Raw genomic sequence first — 24,788 nt, 5'->3', positions numbered from 1 at the left:
TGTTAGTCTCCTTCAATGGCAATGAAAATTCTCACAAGTCTAAGTAACGAAGGTGATAAATAGCCGTTACCAAACAATACTGAAAATTAAGTCAGAAATTGTACTACTCAGTGAGCTAATCAGGGAGCTTATATAATGCTCAGACACGTGCCCAGCTCTACTCAGTGAGCAAAAGCAGCGAGGGGTGAGCACTAATACGGAAGGGGAACGCCAAGGACTGGCAGAGGAAATCCGGTACATACAAAGTACAAAGTTAGCGTGGGGACTAGGCTTGGTCAATACTAAAAGGGCCAGGGTGTACCTAGATAGCTTTAGATTAGGCTACTGGTGCAAGAATCCGTGAACTAGTGGATCAGTGCAGAAATCTGTCATGGTTCTTGATACATTCGGAACACATTCAAAAAGAAAAGAAAGAAAAGCAAAGAAGGCGAAAAAGCAAAACCGGTCGAGATTGAATATCCATACAATATTACGTCGACATGGAACCCTAAATAGCAATGATAATCACTTGATAGGCATACGTATGTTTATTCAAGTGGAGATTAACCCATTAAATCACAAATCATCACCCATTAGCTTGTTCCATGCTTTTTGACGCGTAAAATTGGGAGCATCAGGTACAATTCCCCTACAACACCCGCGTTCCAAGGTTCATGCTTCCTTGAATAACCAATGATATTCTACTCTCTTCAGGGGCTATTTACTGTTTGAACTCTGTTTTCATAAGTAAACATCTATTAGTTTTTCAGTTCGTGCTCTGCGTCCTTATTCTGTATATCATCTTCTATCCGTAATGCGACCGAGCCTGTCTGCCCTAATCGCCTTGGCTATTCCCGCCTATACGCTTTCACCGCGCACGTCCATTGCTGATTCTTATGACTTTGTGATTATCGGTGGAGGCCAAGCTGGTCTTGTACTTGGCGGCCGTCTCTCAGAGGATTCAAATCACACAGTCCTAGTCCTTGAGGCAGGAGGCAATGGTGACGATTATCGCACTCGTATAGGTGAGTATCAGCTTGTGTTTCATCTCCCTGCACAACACACAACGGCTAACTGATTCTGGTGAAGATACCCCGGCATATGGATACTTCCAATCACTATGGACAACGCCTTTGAATTGGGCATTCAATACCGTTACTCAGCCAAACTTAGAGGATCGTGAGATCTTTTGGCCTCGGGGAAAGGTCCTTGGAGGTGCGTTTTGTGTCTTCCATCTGATGTTCATTTATTTTGACAGTATTTCAGGAAGTTCTGCTATTAATGGCTTGTATATGACCCGCCCAGGTGAGATCGAGATCAATGCCTGGCAAAGTATGCTAGGAGATATGGACGGGGCCGATAATTGGTCTTGGGACTCGTTCTATGCTGCTATGAAGAAGAGTGAAACGTTCACACCGCCATCAGACGCCATAGCTAAGGAGGCAGATATCACTTGGGACTCCTCGGAGCATGGCACCAACGGCCCAATCCACTACTCATATCCTGGCTAGTAAGCTCAACCAATTTGAATTGTCATATAATGAAGTCTAATCTGAAGTGCAGCAATTTTGCGCAGGTAGGCCAATGGTCACCAGCCTTGGCAAACATTGGTATTCCCATTTCGGCAAAGATGTACGGTGGTGACAATTGGGGTGCAGAGGTGTCAACCTCGTGTATCAATCCTACCAACTGGACGCGGTCCTATAGTCGCACTGGATATCTCGATCCACTTCCGGACCGAAAAAATTACGATGTTCTGGCCAATGCCCACGTCACTCGTATTCTGTTTGATAGCTCTTCACACTCGGACAATCTCACAGCAAACTCTGTCGAGTATACTACTGACGATGGTGTGACCAAGTTGACCGTCAATGTTACCAAAGAGGTTATTCTCACAGCTGGGACTGTTGGTAGTCCAGCCATCCTTTTGTATAGTGGTGTTGGTCCCAAGGACATTCTATCTAGTGCTGGTGTTGATTTGGTGTCGGAACTTCCTAGCGTTGGCCAACATCTTCAAGACCATCTCGTGAGTGAACTTGTCCATATCCTCATGATGAATAACAATACTAATTTATCTAGAGCGCTACTGTAACTTGGAGTACCGATATGGATACTGCGGGCTCCATCTGGTATGACGATAGCAGTGAAAAGAATGATACACTGTACCTCTCATATATAGATGATGCAGTCGCATACGTCAACTCCACCGCTCTCTACGGCACTCGTGTCCAGGAGATGGAGACTACCATCCTATCTAATATTGACCAGTACTCACCAAACACGACATCAGATGCTGGTGTTATTGCCGGCTACAAGACAATCTACAATACCACTGCATCGAAGATATTCAACACCCCAATTGGCCAGATCGAGCTTCTGTTCGTAAACAGCGACGGCAACGGTGATGTTGGTATCACCGCTGCTCTCCAGCACCCGTACAGTCATGGACGTATCTATATCAACTCGTCAAATCCAATGGATTACCCTGTCATTGACCCTAACTACCTCAATAATCCAGCTGGTATGTCACACTATCGAGACTTCAACGACGCGAATACTAAACTTTCCATGCAGATTACGAGATTTTACGCGAGGGCCTCAAGCTCGCACGCACTCTGGGCGAGACAAGCCCGCTAAGCACAAACCTTACCGGCGAAACTGCACCAGGCTCAGATGTCAAAACCGATGATGAATGGCTAGACTGGCTGCGCAACCACGCTAGCACTGAATTCCACCCATCCTCAACATGTGCCATGCTCCCTCGCGACCAGGGCGGTGTGGTAGATGCAGACCTTCGCGTGTACGGACTGTCCAATGTCCGCGTCGCCGACGCCAGCGTACCCCCTATCTCATTGTCCACACATCTCATGGCTTCAACATACGGAGTTTCAGAGCAAGCGAGTAATATTATTCGAGCATTCTACAACTTACCCAAGATCTCAGTGAAGTCGACGACGATTTCTTCTTCCTCTACGCCCACATCGACCACTTCGGCGCCGAGCAAAATTGCTGTTGTCAAAAGTAACAGCAGTTTCCTTGGCTACCGAAGTGATCCTCTTTTACATATTTGGATACCACTTGTTATTATTTCAGCGCATCTGGGCGGTCTGCTCAACTTGTTTATCTAGACTGGAAGGCTATTTAGGTCACATTGTAAATAGTTGAAGATATTTATGAACTATATTAATCAACTACCACGAACTTGCCCGGTTCCAAGGTTCAAACCTCTCCGCAGTCTATTTTATATGCAAGGATAATGTATAAAACGCATAGGAGTAAGCTTACAAGGTTTTAGAAAGGTCCCTCCTAAGTCTGATGAACAACAATCTCTGTCGTTTTCCAAATTTTTGGGTCATGTGTGCGTGGATGCGACTCTTCAATCTCACTCGTCCAGCGTTGTAAACCTGACGACTCATCCCCAGAATGAGGTGAACCACTCTGTCCAGCCATCTCAAATATATTATCCTGGCTTCCTCCCATCCCCTCCGTATTATACCTTGATGCTCGGGTCGCCATATGAGAAGACTGGGTATTTGTGCCGGGTTTTGTGGATCGGAAATTCGACGTGGGGGTCGCTCTTGTCGCACTCGTCCCCCTGAGAATTGAAAATGTGGATCGGATTAAAGACCAGACGTAAGGTGCGTTCGTTACCCATAAGCCGATCGAGGATTCTCGCAGGTACCAGAATTGGTAGCTTGAGTCGTATATATTGTGAAAGGTGAAGTATTTGGAGATTATGGCGCAGATAATCTAATTCCGAAATCTATTAGGGTTATTTCAGCTCTTGGTGAAGGAATAACTCACCACGAGGATTCCCATCGAGAAAACAACAAGCAAGGGAAGTTTGTTCCGCCACGGCATTCGAGTTCGAAATAGTAGGGGTAGAATTACGGCTAGAATGGCCAGATCTGAGCTGATATTGAAAACGCATTGAACAACCTCGTATCTGAAGTATGTTGCACATTCACGCTGCGGTGGAGGCAGGACCCAATAGGCGGTTAAAGGGTGGCAGTTGAGGAACAAGGTCAGTACTGAGGCGAGCCAGCCGATCGAGGTGTAGACGGCACAACATTGAACTGCTAGATGCTGCTTCAGATTTGTTCTGCCAGAGGTCAGCATGGAGTACATATCCCAATCTTCCTGCAATTATACTCACGTCATCCGGAAGTATACTAGTAACATGCATGCCTTTAAACAGTAGACGGCGCATAGATTGCACTGATTGAAAGGTCAGAAATTGGTTTGCAATCTGGAAATTTCAAGGAACTGACGTTTTCAGAGGCAAACTCGATCTTCGATCCAAGAACACGCTGCTTAATTTCATCGGCAGAGAAACTCTCATACTGCCCCGGTTCGTAAAGTGAACTTCCCCCCACTTGGGCGATTTTGATATTTGTGACAACGAAGGCAGTGTACCATAACTAGATCCTGTTAGCTAGTCGCCATTACATGAATACAGCAAATCAAGAAAGGATCTGCGTACTACTGCTATCACCATCAAGTAGTCCTCGATCTGGTAGTGGAATTTCAGTCGTTTGTACCGAGCGTATCTGCGGCCCACAGGTCAGTTAGCCAAGAGATTTGAAGGTTAGTACGGAGTACTTTTGACACTGACAATCGCACGAGGAAAAGTACTATTCCTATACTATATTCAATCCAAGATTCGACGATGAGATCATGCGTTGAACCACCGCCTTGGGAGCCCATGATGCGTACGATGCACACTGTCGGATGAGAATTCTGGCTATTTCTGGCCTAGGATGGGCAGGTATTTAAGGAGGATGAGGCAAGCACCGCATGAGCATAGCGAAATTGCAGTGAGATTCATCTCGGAGAAAAAAAAGTACGATATCGCCTCCTGCTAGTCGGCCAGCCACCACGTTCGATAGGTCTGGATTTCAGACTGGGTCAGTGATAGTCAGTCATCCGATACGTCGATTATCAGGTATGTCAGCTAGAAAGTACCTACTGTGGTTGCTTTTTTTAATAAATTTGTCATGGTGTTCACAGAGACCGAGTTTCAGAAAAGAAGGGCATGGGTACACTATACCAAGCACTTTGTTCGGACTACCCACGGACTACCTACGGACTACAGGCTAATTAAATTAACTATATGAATGTCAGTCCCGAACGTTCTTTTTGTTCAGGGTACTCAGGTACCTATAGTGGTTCAGAAGTCTAGTCCCTGTTTTAGAAATTTTCCCTCCACATCGCCCCACCAACTTCTGGATTTCATAACTCCACCACAATGCGTTAATTTGGCACTATAGTTAGTGGGAATCGACGTCCAAATCCTGATTTTTTTTGAGCAGATCTTGTATCGGTATCAAATTCAGGAATAAAAAACACCCAAATTGCACGTGATTTTGGCGTCCATCTCAAACCCATTACCCGGACGCTAAAGCGCTTTTCAAAGCGTCAGGATTTCAAGTATAAGGCTAGGACTGGGCTTTCTCCAAAGCCCAATCATAGAGCTCGCCATTGTATCTATCAGAGAATAGCGTTGTCAGTATTGGTTGCAAACGCTCCTAGTAATGTCTTTGAATCGACTATTTAGAGAATATTACGTACTTATAAGTTAAGAAAATGGAAATTCAAAAGCTAGATCCTATTCAAGAAACTAGATGCTAGACTTAGTTGCGAGAACTGCCGAAAATCTCAAAATTTCAATACTTAGAAGTCTATTGTGTTTTCCAACGAATGCTCAGTCTAAAGACGCTCTAATGACAGCACTCGATATGTTTTTCGTTTCACTGGAGAGTTATATCTATGAGACCTGGTAAATTTTTGAAGTATCTGGCAAATATATTGCTCAGATGGTATGGTTAGGTATCTGGATTAGTGAGCGAACTGAGTTCATAATTACGGAGATAAATCTGCTCCTTGTGGTGGTTATACTGCAAATTCATATCTCGATTGCCTAGAAAAGCGCCTTCATGCCCATTCATGAGCCTGGAATGGTGTTCCAGCAGATAATTCTGTCATTCATAAAGTTCTTATCGCCCAAGAGTTCTTTGAAATGCATGGGATAGACGTGATGGAATGGTCGCTTCATTCACCCAATTTGAGTCTTATTGAGAGTTCGTTCTCATATCCAGGAAATTAGTCGATAAAAGATAGCATATATCGAGCTTCACGACCTAATGAGACAGGAGTGGATAGAGATTGATCAGGAGGTGATAAATAGTTTAATTCGGAGCAGCCGCCGTAAAGGTAGCCAGGGCTTATTACACCAGATAGTAGGTTTTGTAGATAGCTAGCATACACCTATATATTTTGTCAGTAAATGAATGTTTTATTATATGGGGTTGTTGGATTTATAATAACTTAGTTAGGCCAATTCCTTACGGATGGGGACTGATAGGTACCTGGCAAGTCAGAGTCGGAGAAAAGGAACATGCTCCGTAAATGGAAAAAGCCGTTGAATTTAATCTAAACTTTGACTTGTACGGGGCAAACTACAAAGTAAGTGAAACCGTTAGGCCGTTATTATCCATGATGGTGGGATGGAATCCCTGTAGATTACTCTTTAGAATGCGACGTTGTTTAAGCCAAGTTAGTACCTACTTTTCCGCACAGTCAAAATGGCGTAAAAGCCAAATCCTAGGATGGTTTAAGCCTTTCTTATCCAGGTTAGATCTAGCTCATAAAGATTAATTGTTCCTTTTACCTGCGCAGTGGGGTTTGGTTTATCCCGCCAATGCCGACAGAATGAAGTCGATTATCTTTCATGTCGGTCAGTCCCACTAGGAAGGGTCAATCCTTGCTATTCTTTTTATTTTGTATTGGTATTTTGTGGCCTGACTATTGTTCTCTACAATTCTTTTTTAAATTGTCTTTTTTTCCCTGAGTCCCTCTGGTTTATTTCTCTCGGACTTCATCCACTTTAAGCCTCTGCAATTTTTGAAGGTGAAAATTTCTCATTTCTCTCGCAAATTCAATCATGGCTGAAAGGGTAGATGAGGAAAAGGGCCTACCATCTCCCATAGAAGTCACTCTATCTAATCCCAAATTTTTACCGAATAATTGGATAGATCGACTCAATGCACGCTTCACCTCCCTTAATTTTGTGGAGTCGCGGGGTATTGAGCGTGTCCCATCGGAGGAGCGCATGAAGGCGGTCGCTATGGGCGATTATATGCAAATGTTTCTGTTGTGGTTCAGCGTAAATATCACAGCGAACAATATTGCTGTGGGAATGCTAGGGCCCTTGAGCTACTCCCTGGGTTTCGTTGACTCGGCTCTGTGTGGTACATTTGGCGCTTTGCTGGGGGCTGCCGGTGTCGCTTATATGGGAACATTCGGCCCTGTCAGTGGAAATCGAACTATGGTATTTATCACTTTTTTAATCAAGTTTCGAATATACTGGTACTAATTATGGATTTATAGGTTGTGGCTCGTTTCTTGATGGGCTACTGGCCTAGCAAGCTTTGCGCCCTGCTTAACATTGCCATCATGCTTGGTTATGGCATGATTGACTGTCTTGTGGGTGGACAAATCCTGTCTGCTGTCTCCGGTGGAGGCATGACTGTTGTTGTCGGAATTATTATTGTGGCCATCATCACTTGGGTGGTTGTCCTCTTTGGAATGCGCATTTTCCATGTCTATGAAAGGTAAATGACTCAGATCCTCTTTATACCTTAATTATAAGAGTAAGAGAGCTAACTTCGGCTTTAGATGGGCTTGGATTCCCCAATTGATCGCTGCCTTCGTGCTAGTTGGTAGCGCAGGTCCTAAATTTGACACGAATATTGCCTCGATCGGTGATTCCCAAACCATCGCTGGTAATCGTCTTTCATTCTTCTCGCTTTGCTTATCCGCCTCCGTCGCGTGGGCTCCCGCTGGCGCCGACTTCTATGTCTATTTCCCGGAGACGACTCCAAAGTGGAAGACCTTCTTGATGACATTCCTTGGTGTTGGACTATCCCTCACATTTGCCAATCTGCTCGGTGTCGGCCTTGCCTCAGGAACCTTCACTCATACCAGCTGGGCTGATGCCAATGACATATCGTCCGGTGCTTTGTTAGTTGCCGGCTTTGATGGTCTCGGTGGATTTGGCAAGTTCTTGTCAGTCCTTGTGTCTCTTGGTCTCATCGCCAACAATATTCCCGGTACTTACTCGGCATCTCTTGGATTCCAAATCTTAGGCCAATATGCGGAAAGACTTCCGCGTTGGTTCTGGTCCTGTGTCGGTGTTGTCATCTACACCGTCTGCGCCCTGGCTGGCCGAAACCATCTTTATGAAATCTTCGAGAATTGGCTCGCTCTGATGGGCTACTGGGTCTGTATCTACCTGGTGATTGCCCTCGAGGAACAATTTATATTCCGCTGGACCAGCGGATTCCGCTGGGAAGACTGGGCAGATATGTCCAAGTTGCCCTTGGGGATTGCCGCCTTGTCAGCCTTTTTGATTGGTTGGGCTGGGGCAATTGTGTCAATGGATCAAATTTACTACGTTGGTCCGATTGCGGATATGGTCGGTGAGGATGGCTCGGATCTTGGTATCTGGGTTGGTTCAGCTTGGGCCATGGTGGTCTACCCACCACTTCGATGGCTTGAACTAAAGTACTTTAAGCGTTGATCGCCTCATATTGAGATGTGATCTATGATTCAACGTGTCAGAAATGGGAGATGCGAATATATTTGTGTACATATATATACACTTGTGCTGAAACTGATGAAGCTTCAGATCCATGGATGTCAACTAGTCATAAGGTCGGAAACCTACCAAGATTGAAAAAGATATATAAAAGCATTAGAATATCTCACCAATGCTCGCTGCCAATCGCGACCTCATTAACATCAACCCCTTCAACAAACCAGCGACCTTCCCCGTTTCCGTCCGGCCCGAGAAGCATATCATTGCCGCTCATCATGCGTTTGCACATTTTTCCGCTTTCCCAATCGAAAGTCCAATCTTCCAACCCATAGCATCTTTTCCAGCGCATCCCATCCTCTGCATCCTGATATTCGTACCAGAACTGCACAGCTATGCGATCGTCGGTGAAGGCGAAGAGTTCCTTGCGCAGACGGTAATTGTGCTCCCGCTTCCACTTGGCCGTGAGCATTTCCACAATGGCGTCAGTCCCGGAGAAGAAGGAGGTACGGTTTCGCCATATGCATGTCGGGGTGTATGCCTGTGCGACTCGTGGGGGGTCCCTATTGGAATGTCAGTACTCGGGGACCAGTGTAATGGAATCTTGGAATTCGAAATAAGATTAGAGTCACATCGCAAGGAGCATATCGCTCGGGCATGGACAATTAAGGAATGTGAGATCTTTTATCCCTGGCTTCCACATGGCTTGAGATCAAAGCTTGGACGAAAATCAGAATCCATACTTACTGGGTATTCCACATATTCTGAGCCGCCTTGACTTTCTTCAACGCTGTTTCAGCGGTAAAGGGAGGCTTAATATCTGCCATGATAAATTATGGAGGAAATATGAATGAAGCTTCCGAGGTTGGAATAGTTTAGCTGACGCAACCGTGCTCGGATGGGATGTGATACAAATATACATATTTATACTGCGGTGCGTCACATACAGCTACACCTAGTCATACTGGCATTAGGCGGTCAATAGTTTCAATTTTCCAACATTGGAACTAACATCCGGAACAGTAATGCTTACCCAGGTAAGCGGAGGGCTCAAAACAAGTTCAAATGAATGTACAGCCCTCTAGGGCTGTGGGGCTCGGGATTTGATGATGACGGGATCTAGAACTATTGGCTTATGTTATAATTGAACTATGTAGTTAGTTGAATCTGAAAGCTTGCTAGGTGAGTAATACTTAACTAAGCTGGAAGGAGTCTGAATTAGTAATAGCTAAGTAACTATGGATGTAGGTAATTAATAAGCAAATTATTCCCAGTTACACAACCTTGGGTAACCTCGGAAGTCCTTGGAGCCTTGAAACCTCTCAAGATTGAAAGTTGAAAGGTTCACCAGTGACATATTATGTAGTCAAGTAAGTTTCGACATATGTGGCGGTGGGCACTGGAGTTATTGAAAAGGTAAGTGGGGGAAGACCTTGGCATTGAAGCTTTATTAGCGTATACACGCGCGGATCAATTAATGCCCAGGCCGAGAAGCGTTACCCTGGAAACCATTGACATACCATAAGTATGACATCATTATATGATCATAAATAAGTTTGGATCTATCTTATCCGGTGGAATGGCTTGTACTAGACTCAGACTTTTGAAAAAAAGTTACTATCTGAACAATCAGCCAGTAAATCAGCTTGATCATTTAAAAAACACCATTTTGAAATGATTGACATGTTCAAATCAGTTTCAATAACATTATTTGAATCATATGCACGGAGATTTTTGTAGGAGTTTTTTTAATTGGTGCGGATTGGGAACTATACAAAAACCTTAATTAGGCACCCCTCGACATGATGCAAAGTCATCTAATGCTAGGTACACTTCACAGAGAATACTGTTAAGAAGACTTGGGACCTCGAAGTCTAGGCCAATATATCTCTGGGTCCCTGAGGGACTGGAATGCTGATGATAATGTATAAACCCCTTGGTTCCAACGATACCCTGTTCCATTGTTGCGATATCTACTTGGAATGCATCCTAATTTCTTTAAAGTCCGATCCTCTGCCGTGACAGGATGATGATTAAAAAATTCATAGGTATTTCAAATCTCTGAAGCGTATTTAGGATATGAGTAGTAGAATATGAAGATATATGTAACAGTATGGACGTTTTCATTTTAAAGTCCTCACCAATTAAGGATCTATGGACTTGAATAAGTTGCCCAAGGAAGCAAATGCATGATGCTTGTGATCAAAAATATTGAACTACAAACATACGTCAAATGAAATTGCATTCCAGGCGTGGCAAAAAGAGGAATCTTTCTCATTCCATAACATTGCTACGGCATGCACCCTAATCCCCACACCACCTCAACCCATCTCCCACAGTTGACATTCAAGTTTGCAAACCATTTTTCTCCCTTCAGTGTTGCCGCGGGTTCACGACTCCCGAACACTCACTTTCATTCAATGATTCAATGTTTTGATTAGTCGCGCTCGCTAATTTTCAACTGGTTTTCAGTCTTTACTGCTTCGCGTCACAAATAACAATACTGCGCTCAATTTGCTTTCTGATTTTTCATTAACTCAACATATCTAATGTAATTTGAAGACACATCCTCGCCTGCTTACTGATTATCACTGACACTGCCAGTTCCCTGAAAACGACTCACCAAAAACTGAACAATTCGAAACCCCGAAAAGGAGAATATTCAGACAGAATACAGGGACGCTTTTGAATACACTTCACCTTCACGTGTTCGTGAGTGAGAAGTAAACAATTGATTGTCAAAACCTGCTCAGCATGGAGCACTCCGATGATCATCGATTTCGCCAGCCGTTACAAGATGCCACAAGCATATACGTTCACGGCAGTCCCGCAAATGCCCACCCCTGCGTTGGCCGAGTTGAAGATGTCGATTTGTTAAAGAATTCGGATCTTACATCTCTTGTTGGAAGCCCTACTCCACATGGTAACAAAGAGAATCGTATCTCGGTCACCACCGATTTCAATTATGATAACCCTCGAAGCTCGGTCATTTCAGCATCTTCTATACTCTGTGGCACTGGTAAGAGAAAGACATATGTGGGACCATGGCAATTGGGTAGAACCTTAGGGAAGGGTGCTACTGGCCGCGTTAGACTTGCAAAACATGCTGGTACTAGCCAGTTAGCTGCAGTCAAGATTGTATCCAAGAAGTCTGCTGTCATGGTGCAAAGTGAAAGCATTGCTGCCATGGATCGCAATGCAGTGCAATTGAAGGGACTGTCACAGACCCGTACGATGCCTTGTGGTATTGAGCGTGAAGTTTGCATCATGAAGTTGATTGACCACCCGAATGTTATGCATTTGTTCGATGTCTGGGAGAACCGTGGCGAGATGTAAGCATTGCTCCAATTGATCTGGGTGCGGATTCGAACTTACTGACTGTATCTGATTGCAGGTATCTCGTTCTGGAGTATGTTGAGGGAGGTGAACTCTTCGAATATGTCTCCAAAAATGGACCACTGCCGGAGGAAGAGGCTGTTCGATTGTTCCGACAAATTATTGCCGCCCTTTGCCACCTCCATCGGTTCAACATCTGCCATCGCGATTTAAAGCCAGAGAACATCTTGCTAGATGGAAATCACAATATCAAGCTGGCAGACTTCGGCATGGCTGCTCTCCAGCCGGCAGGCCACTGGTTGAATACATCGTGTGGAAGCCCTCATTATGCTGCACCGGAGATCATCTCGGGTGACAAGTACCGAGGTGATCGTGCAGATATGTGGAGCTGTGGTGTCATTCTGTTTGCCCTGCTGTCAGGGTATCTTCCATTTGACGGTGGGGACCTGGCCCGCACCTTGCGACTTGTGAGAAAGGGAGATTATATGCTTCCACCAAATCTTAGCCACGAGGCTGCTCATCTTCTCACTTGCATTCTACAGAAGAAGCCAGAAAATCGTATTTCTATGAAAGAAATTTGGTCGCATCCTTTGTTGACCAAGTATGAGAAACTCCACAATGCGATGTCCCCTCATTACATTGGCCCTCCTCCAGCTTTGACGATCAATGACTGTGGACCCCCTGTCACTTCTCGTCTGGATATTGATTGGGATATTATGCGCAATCTACAGATCTTGTGGCATGATGTTAAGACTGAGGCTGTCATAGAAAGACTTATGTCACTTGAGTAAGTAAATCCCCCCAAATTAGGGCTTGTATGCCAACTTACTAACCATCATTACCAGACCGACCCACGAGCGAATGTTTTACAACAAGCTAGTCAAGTTTCGAGACGACCAACTCGAAAATTATGAAGGTATCCCGATGCAGTATTCTGCAAGTGACTATCACCACATTTCTCGTCCCACTGGCAGAGCCGTTCGAGGTCGCACCAATATGACTTTGGCCAAGCGGCGCTCGGTAGTTGGTCGCAAGATCTCTGTACAAGAGCCCAAATCTTGTGCAAGCATTGAGAGCTACGATCCATTCAGATCGCCTAACACCCGGCTACCTGATGCTCCGTATGCTCAGATCACTGTCCACAGAGTCCCTCAGGATATCCCTGTGATCCACGAGGTCACCCCGGATGTGAAACAACCTCCTTCAATTGCGGAAGAGGAGGAAGAGCCAGAGATGCCATCCCCGTTCACTGTTCTGATGAAGCGCAAGCACAAACCTGCATCGATGAAATCTTTCCAGTCCAAGATCCCTCATTCTAGCTCCCGGGCTCCAGGAACGTCCTCTCATTCTATGAGTTACCGTCGCAATGTGTCTTTTCATCACACTCGCAACCGTTCCCAGGGGTCAGCTAAGCCTAAGAGACAGAAGATCGGACAATCGACCCTTACGCGTTCTCCTAGCTGTACTAGTCTGGAGACTCTTGCATGTGAACTGGATGTGCCAGAGCTCCCGAGTAGCCCTCCCCTCCCCGCGCAGCCCACTGTGGTTCGTGCCGGCATGAACGCCAAACGCTTGATTCAGGCACGCAAAATCCGCGACTCTGAAGTGAGATGGAAGGAGGATGCTCGTCAATGCTCTAATGAGCTTGGTAAGATTTGTGAAGAAGCCTTCAATGGCACCAGCTCGGTTACGACCATGCGCACTGTCAGCACCGATACTGCCAACACCGGCTATGAGACTCCAGGTACCCCGGTATCAATCGCTAGCCCTGAGCCACGCTTAGCTGATGCACCCAAGGGTTTCTCTGACGCTCTCAAAGAATCGGGTGTTGCTTACAGCATCCATGAGCTCACAGAGACTCGCCGCAAGCTCTTCGAGCATGGTAAAGATAGCAATAATGATGTCCCGTCCTATTTGTCAAACGTCATCGGTCATCTTGATCGCTTGATTGACATCAACCAAAGTCAGTGTCAAGCACAGCAGTATACCTCGGAGAATGTGGGACTTTTCATCAATCCACTCCCTACACATACGTGTGACTCTTCACTTCCTATGATCAAAGAAGAGCTAGCAAGCCCTGCCCGTACACCCAGTGATGTCTCCCCTGCAGACCACACCCACCCCAATGGCGATACTAAGGCTACAATTCGGGTAGTTCCCCGAAGCTCCATCCCCTGCATGGAGGAAGTAAAACCTCTGATTATTCGAAAAAAGAGTCAATTCGCTGCAACTGAAGGTGTCAGCACGCGAGACTTCTCGTCCGGTCCTAGTGAGGTTCAACCTCCTGGTGGCTTAGCTTCTATCGACGAGGTACAGTCCCCAAAGAATGGCGCAGATCACAAAAAGTGGTCATGGTTTAAGCACCGTGCGCAACATGAGACCACTCATTATCCAGTCCCTCCAGCTAAGGACACGGAGCCCGCCATTTCCCAGGGTGGAATAATCGTTGTCAAATACACAGCTGATTCAGCTGAATCTACTGAGCTGGACCCTGAGAAGGTCACTGAACAGACACGCAAGTCTTCTGTTGGTGGCTTTTTCAAAAAGCTCATTCCGAAGAAGTCGAACAAGGCCCCTGCCGAATCAGGAGCTGGTAGGTCGACCAATCTCAACTGCATAAGCCTTCTACTAAGCCACAAAAAAGGACACGACTGCGCACAAGACTTGAGTATTTTCTGCAAGGGCCACGCCGATACTGACTGCTCCGAGGACGACCAAATCAGCCCACTAATGAACAAACGCCGCTCCGTTGCTTGCCCGAATCAGAATTGGTTTGCTCGCGTCTTCCAGGTTAAACCGGCTACCCGCATTCTTGCTTTGAAAATATCCAAGTTCAAGGGGCGCAAGGAGGTTTACAAACTCTTGCGTGAATGGAAAAAGTATGGCATGGAGAAGGTTACTATGGACAAGAACAACAACATTGTCCAGGGCCGAGTTGGCCATGTGAACAGTACGTATCTTTCTCACCCCAGCTTTTATTTTTATTAACATTCATCCAGTGCTTCGTATCCGCGAGGTTGAGTTTACAGCTGAGTTCTTTACTGTGCTGGAGCACGGTCGCCCGGCCAATCTCAGCTTGGTTCGCTTCAAGCAGGACCGCGGAGCCGCCTCTTCGTTCAATAAGGTCGTTGACACCGTCAACCGATCCCTGCAGGATCGCGGCTTGATTGTCGAGGATGCAGCCCGAGCCAAGCAAATGACTCGTGTACTGGCTAGTACCAACCCTGTCTAACTCCTTACTCCATCACGCTTACGCCAGCCACATCAATTCCTTTATCGGGTTTACCCCATTCGCTCTCGTAGCCTGGTTGAATCAATACATTTTCTGTTCTCAAAATGAAAAAAGCCAATGCCTGATTGCCTTCACCACAATCCACGCGGTCCAGACTGTTTGCTTCACCATCCGAATACCGTCGAGCCTGGTCCTGCTCCGGCCAACTTTCAATTCTGTGTTTTCATTCTTGAGACCACTATCATGCTCAATTCTGTTTGTATGACTATTCCCCATCCCCAACTCTACCTACCCCCGTTTCCAATCATCTTGTTTAGCAATACTGTTCCAGTTTCTATGTTCTTATTACGTCCGCCCTACGGTCTCCCAACTTGATTCAGTTCCTTTCACTCTTCCATAATAGTTTATTAGCTACTTTTATCCTGTTATTGATTCTTTGACTTGACCTTCTGTCGAGAGTACTTGTTAGTGGTTTCAATAATTCATCAATCTACTATTTTAGATCATTCTGTTGTGGAGCATTTTTTAGGGTATCTCCTATTTTTCCAATTGGCGGGACTTTAGCCTAGTATGCAGATTTCTAAATCTGGACTGACCTGATGAAACAGAGCTAGAGGGCCTAGAAGATCTAAACAGACTGATTCAGCCCTGAAACATACCTGGCATCAGCCACGCGGGAAATGGATCAGGCTAGAAGTCTGAACGTGGACACTGTGCACCTATTGAGTAGGTAGAGATTAAATCAGTTTCACCGATCATCCTATTTGAATAACAATGAAACGAAACTAATCCTCCATACACTCGGGATTTGTTTCTCAAAATGAATATTGTTGTGTCATTATTGTATAATAACAGCTTTTACTCACACCTTCTTTGTTTGGAACTTTGGAAGTTGATTTTCTCTCATATACAAATAAGTACCTAGGTACCTGTCAGAAGTAGTTTCGAATGGAACTCCGGGAGTTAAATTAGTTCGTTACTAGTACTGAGCCGGGTGCATGGCTCGGGCCGTCGTACCCACTATTTTGTTTGAACTACGAATTCAAGCTAAGCTGTAAATGCCCATTAGACTGGATTCAAGCGAAGTTGAAGATAATTCGAGAATTTGACGAGTCAAGAATATGGCATCATTAAAAAGGTTGCGCGGTAAAAGGACAAAATTGTGATCAAACATCCTCCCAAGTGGTAAACAGACACGCAAAAGATTCGAAAGAATCAATCAAAGCCATAGTAAGAAAATGATTCGAAAAGACGTCAAGCGTGGAAAAAATTGACACAGCCGACCCCGGTGCTTTGAAAAAGACATTGCCTCCCAATAAGAAAAGGAAAAAAAAGAAAGAAAAACCAGTAACCAAAAAAGATGGCTCAAAATACCTGCCCACCCAAGATTGTGATAATAAAGATTTAGCATGCAACCCATGAAAAAAAAAAATCACAGAGTACAAGCGATGAATGTGACTGTAGTCATGCAATAAAATGGCTGGCTGATAGACCGATGGGTGTGGGCTGCCGCGGTTGCGATCAGGGTGCAGTTGAATCCTGTGCTACCATCCCAATCATTCCAGACCAGCAAGTCTTAGGCCCCTCCATAATTGGCTGATAAAAATTGAAATTATCGGTTTTGAGGATTTTGGAACAATAAAAGAGAAAAGAGAATTGAAAAAGTCGTGCGACTCATAAAGGTCATAGATATGCGCCTTGTGGTCTGGGAAATGAGAAAGAAACCCCGCATACGGTGCCTTCCACCAGTTACAATCGAAATTGGGCCTTTACTTGTCTGGTTGTCGGCGATTCAGCGCATTGAGCATATCGCTATCCGTGCTGGAACGAGAAGAGTCCGGGTTCAGGATATCGCGAACATTGAGTCCACCGCGACTAGGTGTTGAAGTTCCATCAACGGCTGGCGTTTTCTGTTCTGCCTGATGCGCTGGCTGAGGAGCAGACTGTGGTTGGATTTGTTGCTGTTGAGACTGCGGGATCGACTGGGTCTGCTGAGGAGAATGACGCGTCTGCGGGGAGTCTTGCCGCTGAAGCGGCTGCAGAGGAGGTTGCTGCTGTATTATGGGCGGATATGGAGAACCATGGGGCGAAGAGGAATGACGCGAATCATAGTATGCAGACTGCGGGGAGGTGCGGCGATCCGGAGAAGGATAGTAGGGGCTTGATGTATTAGGCAGCGGGTATTGATTCGTCGTTACAGGAGCCAGATTGGTCGGGTCCGGATAATCAGACCCCGAAGCAGAACCGCGACGCTGTCTCTAAAAAAACCAAATCAATTAAAATCGAGCCTCAGACCTCTTGAGGGAAGGGAATGGAATGAATGGCCTTACCGGATCAGGGTTTGGAGGCGCAAGGGGTGGGCCATAGGGGAGATACATCCCTTGAGGCGGCGGCAAGGTAGACTCCGGACCATGTTGTGGCGGCAAAGGCTGTCCGTGAGCACCGTATAGGGTAACAGGGGGACCGCGAGGATCGTGCTGATGTTGATGGTTGCGCAAATGGGGATACGCGGCGTGGGCGGGAACGAAGGCTTGCGCCTGTGATGATACTGGAGTGAACATGCACTCCTGGTTAAATCGGATGCAATTGCTGCAACGGCCATCATTAGAGCTCTCGAAGCCTGAGCAGCGAATCTAATTATTCTGTTAGTCAAAATTTAACAATGGAATGTGGACGATAGTGACCTTGCGTCGACGACAGTAACGACAGGCAATAGCAGTTCGCTGGCGCGGTGCAGCTGCTTGGTAGACTACGGCCGGTGGTCCATATGGCTCACGGTAGGTCGAGGGACTAGCCACTGGAGGCAGCCGATATTGATCCTGGGGAGGTGGAGCATGCATAGCCATGTGTGGGGGTGGAGGATGGGGATGTTGAGGATATGAGTAGTAGTCAGTGGGCGGAGGGGGATAGTTATATCCAGGACCCTAGAGTGAGTTAGCCTCGACAGGTGATCAAGATCAATCACTCATGTTTAGCACATACGTATTGGGGCTGATCCTCGGGCCTCCAGTGTGGCGGGAACTGTCTACGATTGGGATCCGGCCGATTAGGATCAGGTCGATTGGGGTCAGGTCGATTTGGGTCTTGATTCTGGCGATTTGGATCCTGTCGGTTCGGGTCTTGGTTTTGATTGGGATCTTGGGTTGGTCTGTTCGGATCTTGTCTGTTCGGATCCTGATTGGGATCTCTATCCGGGGGCCCGGACATGGCGAAAGAAATAGAGAGAGGGTAAGGGAAAGGAAGAAGGTAAAGATGAGATGAGTCAAGGGTGCAGGGATGTGACGTCGAGTTGTTATGAAAGGGGGAATGACAATCACACGGACGACGCTAGCATAGCGCGCAGTCACGCAGGGGAAATTAGGACGATGCAGCAAGATCCAATTTGGATCAAAATTGAAAAAATCCTTGTTCAATTGCAAGTTCAGAATTGGAAGGTTATTTCCGGAAAAAGAAAAAAGAGAAAAGAAAAGGAAAGAGGAAGGGGGAAAAGAAAGAGAAGATTGGCTATGACGTGAGCATATACAGAGCGATGAAAAAAAGACCCCACGACCAGATAAGGGGAAATTCTGGAAACTCAAGAGAGGGAGAGAGAGAGGGAAAAAAAGGCTCTTCCCGAACTTTGTCAGATCGGAGAAGAATTAGCTATGAATTATTTGATTGGAAGTGATATATTACTTTTTTAGAGACAAACGGGGTGGATCCCCGGGCAGAGCGGGCTAAAGCGGCGTCTAAAGACCCGTAGATTTGGTAGAGACCCTCTTTGACCCTCTTTGGAGAACGCTAGGACACATCAGCTGAACCAAGTAAGCCGGACCATGGAATATAGAAATTAGGGTACCAGGCTTTAAGAGCCAAGAACATCTTGCCACTTGCAATGAAACAAGGACGGTTTTACCTGTCATGTATAGATAAATAAAAAAGATTATAATAGATGATAGAGTAGATAGAAAAAGCAATAAAATGAAAATGAAAATTACAGGTGACCGCCTAGGTGGACTGCAGATAATAAAATCAATGATAGGGTGGGATAGATGGATCATGAATTTGATAAAACTGGATCAGTGGATCACTCCTGTAGGAGCACGACTCGGACCGTCGTCGTACAACCGCAACCGGCCCCGCGGAACCAGGATAGATTGACCATGGAGATGGGCTCGGCTCGGGTCGTGTAGAGAGTTTGAAAGGTATTTAGGTAGGAAATAGTAACAAAAATAAAATACCTATGATATATGAAATATGAAACATGAAATAAAAACAAATGAAACCGGGCTATACCATATACAGTAGTACAGTACAGTAAAAATAAAGTGAGGACCTGGAGACTTGGGACTTACTCGGGTTAAGTACATGAAGCTACTGCATGTACGGAGTACTAACCTATAAGTATGTACTAATCAAACCAGGCGGTGTACGGTGATCAGACTTCAGCTGAAAAGTGAAAGGGAGTGGGGATCAGACTCTTTCCTCCATGGCAGGTGAGCATTCTTGTGCTGACTGAAGTGGGCCTAAATTCCCAGTGCTGTAGCACTGGGAACTAAAAGCCCATCAGCCAAGGAAACCTGCATTAGCGTTGGACTGACCGCGTTGTTGAGAGCCACAACCACGTTGTACGGGAAGGAAATTAGCGTAAATATGAGGGGGAAGAAATATGGAATAATGGAAGAAATAAAATTCAATGGATTAGAATTCAGAAATTATAACACAAAATTAATAAAGAGGGGCAAGAGTAATGAGCAAGTCTAAGCCTCATATGTACTCGGTATTCACCGCTCTTGAACGGGTTACTTGTCCCACGGGCCGCTCCGGCCTTCCGCCGATCTCATGCATGTGCTCTGGAGTTGAATATGATGTCTATTATTATTTCTATTTTCTTCAATGATATGAGAATATAAAGTGAGTACAGGAACCCTAATCTCTAATACCTTACTTCCTACATTCCAATCCCTTTTTGTAATGGGTGTAAAATTCCAATGAAGATCCACTGCTGATGATGTGCCACGTTTTTAAATCGATGGGCGCCTGCATTCCCGTCCGCGTCTTTCCGTCCGCTTTTCTCCACTCCTTTGCTTTTCCCGGTTCTATTTAGTGTACCAGACTTTCCCTTCATCTCTAGCCACTCGATGCACTTCTGGGGATGCACTAGTAAATTGGGTTCCAAATATTGCTTACTTTAGGAAACCCCGACTTCTGATTTATGGGGTTTGTATTTTTTTTTTTCTTTTGTCTCTTAATTTTACCTTTACATTCTCTACCTTGTACTTTGTACTTCATTTCACAGGCCCACTTGGTATGGGCTAATGTCCACAACCCACAACGGGAGCGCGTCTATCCCTGAAGCCCGTCGGGCACTAATAGGCGCAGCCCGCATGGCTTGTTGGTCACGGGAACAGCTTCGGCCTATGACGTTTACCATTTTATTATTTTACTATTTTACCATTTTCTCATTTTCTTATTTTCCCATATTATAATTTTAAGATTGATTTCATCTCATTTTGAATACTGAATTATGGTCTTTAGTCTACTCCTTACCTTGAACAAATGCAGTATACTTAGCTAGGATGTCTCGGTCTTGTCTTGGATAACACCGCTATTCTTTGACCTCAAATTAACGCACTTTTAGATATCACCAGTCATCCTACAACGTATTTTGATTATCCTAGCAATGTTAAAACTCCAAACATAGCCATACCTAATTCCTTCGGGTCTCGGTATATTTACCTAGTTCCGGGATATATTCCGGCTCCTAAATGCCTAAACTCTATTTCATCAGTTTGAGCATGTGGAACGTGCATCTACAAATATAAAGGGTACTTAATTTCCATCTGGGGCAATATTAATGCAGTATGTACATCCTGAGAACCTGGAGGTTTGGACTCATGCCATACACGCGTATCCGTTTTGTAGATCTTGATACTCGACGTATCCACCTCAGCATTACTTTCTTATCTAGGAATCAGCTGCATTGTACGTCACTCTAGCTCCAAATCCAACTTCAAGTATACTTTCGTACGAGGTGATCCATGCCATTCATGTCATGTGTTACATTCTCTATATGCCTACCTACCTACCTACTTAGGCCCTCCAAGGTTGAGCTTCATCCATGGTTGTGTAGGTAGTACAAATCTGAAATCCAAGGCTGCTAGAACAGTTCCAATCTATTCCAACATCTATACGAGGTCACCGGACATCCACCAACTCCTCACTATTGGAACATTCAATCCATGGGATTCCAGAAACATTGGAACTTTGGACAGCCCATTCCTGACCAGGAAGGTGCTCCCAAATCTGGAACTGGGACGGCGGAATCTCACTCCGATGCACCAGCTCATCCAAGGTTTGCCTAGCGGGCATGCCCGACAACGGGCCGAGGGAGCGGGCACTTGCGGTGGCAATTATGTGGTGTCTTTGCAGAATTTGGTTCTGGATGGGGCTTCATTTTTTTCATTATTTTTTTCCCTTGCTTTCTCTGCTTCTTTTTTTCATTTCTGTTCCGGCTCCGGCCACCCGCTATTAGAACTATGTGGGGTTGGACTTCGTTTATTTTTTTTTGGGTCGATGGGGGGAAACTAGTTCTCTGGGGATCCTGCGAAGTTTTCTCGCTTTTTCTCTTTTCTTTTCTATTTTTTTTTTGTGGGTAGATTGTTTGTAGGGAGACCCAGATTGGAAGGTAGACATACAAATTAATTAAATGGAATTGTGGTTTTTTTGATGCAGCTCTGTGACATTAAATGTGACGGCTTGTTGCCAATGGATCCATCGTTAGGGTAGAAGGTGGACAAGGTCACTAAAGAAGCATTGTGCAGGAGGGCTTAGGCGAGAAAGCCTCGGCTGAATTGCGAACGGAAGTTTCAACCGGCTATCAGGCCAGTAAGAATAGATCATTGACCATGTAGGATAAATTCAACTAACTACACGCATCACTCCGTAGAACAAAGAATTGACGGAAATAATAAGATGCGTATATGATTTGCTAAAGTTGAAGTAGTAATTTTCCTCGTCCTTCCTTTCCATTCGACTTGTCTCTTCTCAAAATCCAACTACGGATCAGGCATCACAACACTGTTGAGATACGTCACCTAAAATGAGGAGCGGTCAGAAATTAAAATGAAATTGAAAAAAGAAGTACGATTGAAGAGAGGTATGCAACCCCTCTCTTCACAGTTCGGACAGTGTCCATCTTGCAGAGCTGATTCGGTGGAGGAAATAGAAGGAGACAGCCAAACCGGGCCTAAGTGGCTAGCTCAGGAAAAACCGGCTAGTCAAGAGGGGTAGATGGGCCGGGGGGGGGGGGGGGGGGGGGGTAATACCCTAAGCTGGGCAACAGATCGATCAAGAGGGAAATAGAGAGATGGCTTACGAAGGGCTCCATGATTTCAATAAGCGTGGCGATCCGGTCCTGCGCTCCCTTTTCCATGATTTCCTCATCTGGAAGATTGCATCCAAGCGTGAAACTGCGAAGGCGTAGCAATTCAATATTCTTGTTGTCAATTTCATAGCCCTAGATTTGTGTCAGCGGTATATATTTATTGAGGGCCTGAGAATCAAGGCGGAGACTGCCGGACTGAACCATGGAACCAGAATGAAATGTAAATCCGTATTCCTAAGGCCAAAACACGGCTCAGCCCGTTGTCCCGCACTTGGGAAGATCTTGAAGGTGATCGATGCTGAGTTTCACCGGCATTTACTGCCTGCATCTCTTGCTGAATTTATGCTTCTCAGTTCTGAGTATATTGAGTATACTGAGTAGGCAATGCAGTGCAGGCGTACAGACCTGCAGGCGTACAGTATCGGCAACACGCATCCAGAACAGACAACTCCAATAACCTGAGTTCGATGGCCTTGGTCATTAAGGTATCGGTCTAGACTCAGCGTTTCTTCAAGTCACTGCAATTGCAACTCTTGATGACTCCGACCGATGTATCCCATCGGTCCCGATCTCGATCTCGATCGCTCAACCCCTGAAGACCTTCCGCACCGAGCGTGACAACGTCGAAGCACGATCCAGACATTGGAAAGACAACTGGCATTCATAGTCCGGCAGGGAAAATAAAAAAGAAAGGGAAAACAAAACATACCTTGGGTTTCGTCTTGAGTGCAGAATTCCGGTTCTGGTGGGCAAATGCCTTTACCACCTTTTTTTGGTCATCTGCCACTCCGCCTAGAATTTCTCGGCGCATATCTTCAGCTCCGAGAATCTCCTTCCATTGATCGGAATTCTCGTCGATATCTTCTCGAAGTGCTGCGAGAGCATCGGCCTCTGGATTCCATAGGCCACAACCTATACACAAAGTGGAAAGATGAGCAAGTGGGCATGAATTGGGAGAGTGTGGAACATAATTGATATTGAAACTGGGGCGTTGGACAAGAAACCCACCGACAAAACACGAGCCAGGTTGGAAGTGGACATAATACGCAGCGTAAGGGCCTTTTTTGCCCGTGCGAGACCTGAATCACTATAAGTGGGCCATACACAACTTCTTTCTCAGAAAAGCAACTTACCACGCAGCTGAGAAATGAATCTATTCGTCTGTCATTATGGCACTAATCATCACAGTAGCACAAAGTGTTCGGTGACCCCGCGGACAGGGGTTGAGTGGAAAGCGTCAAGCATACCTTGTATGGGACAGGATTCTTGCTGAACCGAACATCCCTGTGAATGCGAAATATCTGATGGTTTATGTCAGTTTTTTTCCCAAAAAAGGGAGATGACAGGATAATAAAGGAGAAAGGAGTTGCCATACCAAATCCTTCGAGGGAAGCTCAGGGATAGTGTCATCTTTGCGGATAACTTCCGGAGTCAAGGTATCGATGAACGTCTCAAAATCCTTCTTTGCCGCGCGGAAATCGGGATCATGCGCTAAAGCACAGTCAGTTTCGCTCGCATAGCCGCGGGGGCGCGCGCTGGGTCTTGTTTGCCCACCTTTGAGCCACTCTCGTTCGTTGTTATCGGCTAAGTCCAGAAGGAACAGCTTGGTGTTGGGATGCAAGGTCTTGTCCTGGTATGTTACATTCCCAGCCTCTCGCGCCTTAGGCTTCTCGATGAAAACTTCTACACCGGGCTCTAAGCCCGTGCGAACACCTTCACGCCAGGCCTCTTCGCCCTTCAGTGGATTTGCAGCTGACATTGGCTTCCCAATACCAGTATTAGCCCCACTTTGTCTGCTGCTACTAGTAGTCTTCTGTTCCTCTGGCTCTTCGGAAGATGCCTGTGGTTCTGGTTCGGAATCCGAATCCTGGTCCGTTGAGGATTGCCCATAAGCGGAGGCGGAATCCCCACTGTCGCTATGAACACCTGGCTCAGCGGAGCTTTCAGATTCAAAGTACTTACTCCGCTGGCTTGTGGATCTCATAGGGCCCGACACAGCGGAATTGGATTTGATTCTTTTAACGTCGGACGTGGACAACCTAGCCGAAGCACGCCGTTTAGGTGGCTCTTTCGGCGCTCCTTTGGGAGCAGGCTGAGATGATTTTTGAGGCATGGTTTAGTTGCTAATTTGTTTATTTTGGTGTCATGCAGAAATTGTGGTTCCGAAGTAGTTTTAAAGCGGAAAACAAAACAAGGTCGGAATAAAAAGTTCCGCCCGTAACTACTGTTTCTTGAGAAAAGCAAAAAGAGAAAAAGACGAGTCAAGGGGGTGTAAAAGG

At 45.7% G+C, this 24,788-nt stretch overlaps 7 protein-coding genes across 7 annotated transcripts; 3 read left to right on the top strand and 4 right to left on the bottom strand.

Annotated features, from left to right (window-relative positions):
• Positions 1–793: 793 nt before the first annotated feature.
• N7495_007496 (GMC family oxidoreductase) lies at positions 794–3,107 on the top strand (the record flags this gene model as incomplete). The annotated part of the gene is made up of 6 exons (XM_057210147.1): positions 794–1,004; positions 1,069–1,194; positions 1,246–1,489; positions 1,543–2,005; positions 2,059–2,500; positions 2,554–3,107. 6 exons carry the CDS (start codon positions 794–796, stop codon positions 3,105–3,107), a joined length of 2,040 nt encoding a protein of 679 aa, XP_057059690.1.
• A 178-nt stretch (positions 3,108–3,285) lies between these two features.
• On the bottom strand, positions 3,286–4,686 carry N7495_007495 (uncharacterized protein; the record flags this gene model as incomplete). Its single annotated transcript, XM_057210146.1, has 6 exons — positions 3,286–3,729; positions 3,784–4,081; positions 4,136–4,197; positions 4,251–4,400; positions 4,463–4,529; positions 4,595–4,686. The coding sequence occupies 6 exons, from the start codon at positions 4,684–4,686 to the stop codon at positions 3,286–3,288; spliced, it is 1,113 nt and encodes a 370-aa protein (XP_057059689.1).
• Positions 4,687–6,922: 2,236 nt separating this feature from the next.
• N7495_007494 (purine-cytosine permease family protein) lies at positions 6,923–8,560 on the top strand (the record flags this gene model as incomplete). Its single annotated transcript, XM_057210145.1, has 3 exons — positions 6,923–7,309; positions 7,369–7,592; positions 7,657–8,560. The coding sequence occupies 3 exons, from the start codon at positions 6,923–6,925 to the stop codon at positions 8,558–8,560; spliced, it is 1,515 nt and encodes a 504-aa protein (XP_057059688.1).
• Positions 8,561–8,744: 184 nt separating this feature from the next.
• Positions 8,745–9,402, bottom strand: N7495_007493 (nuclear transport factor 2 family protein; the record flags this gene model as incomplete). Its single annotated transcript, XM_057210144.1, has 2 exons — positions 8,745–9,138; positions 9,323–9,402. The coding sequence occupies 2 exons, from the start codon at positions 9,400–9,402 to the stop codon at positions 8,745–8,747; spliced, it is 474 nt and encodes a 157-aa protein (XP_057059687.1).
• Positions 9,403–11,329: 1,927 nt separating this feature from the next.
• N7495_007492 (serine/threonine-protein kinase) lies at positions 11,330–15,143 on the top strand (the record flags this gene model as incomplete). The annotated part of the gene is made up of 4 exons (XM_057210143.1): positions 11,330–11,907; positions 11,970–12,698; positions 12,757–14,861; positions 14,911–15,143. The coding sequence occupies 4 exons, from the start codon at positions 11,330–11,332 to the stop codon at positions 15,141–15,143; spliced, it is 3,645 nt and encodes a 1,214-aa protein (XP_057059686.1).
• Positions 15,144–16,912: 1,769 nt separating this feature from the next.
• Positions 16,913–18,350, bottom strand: N7495_007491 (Zn(II)2Cys6 transcription factor domain-containing protein; the record flags this gene model as incomplete). Its single annotated transcript, XM_057210142.1, has 4 exons — positions 16,913–17,401; positions 17,474–17,776; positions 17,828–18,067; positions 18,126–18,350. The coding sequence occupies 4 exons, from the start codon at positions 18,348–18,350 to the stop codon at positions 16,913–16,915; spliced, it is 1,257 nt and encodes a 418-aa protein (XP_057059685.1).
• A 3,830-nt stretch (positions 18,351–22,180) lies between these two features.
• Positions 22,181–24,622, bottom strand: N7495_007490 (DUF2461 domain-containing protein; the record flags this gene model as incomplete). Its single annotated transcript, XM_057210141.1, has 7 exons — positions 22,181–22,219; positions 22,501–22,641; positions 23,219–23,588; positions 23,643–23,662; positions 23,757–23,810; positions 23,885–24,000; positions 24,064–24,622. The coding sequence occupies 7 exons, from the start codon at positions 24,620–24,622 to the stop codon at positions 22,181–22,183; spliced, it is 1,299 nt and encodes a 432-aa protein (XP_057059684.1).
• Positions 24,623–24,788: the final 166 nt, after the last annotated feature.

Source organism: Penicillium taxi, assembly GCF_028828555.1.
Source record: "Penicillium taxi strain IBT 34144 chromosome Unknown utg000005l_segment0_segment0, whole genome shotgun sequence".
NCBI lineage: Eukaryota > Fungi > Ascomycota > Eurotiomycetes > Eurotiales > Aspergillaceae > Penicillium > Penicillium taxi.
The sequence above is the reverse complement of the archived record's forward strand: the minus strand, read 5'-3'. Positions and strand labels throughout refer to the sequence as shown.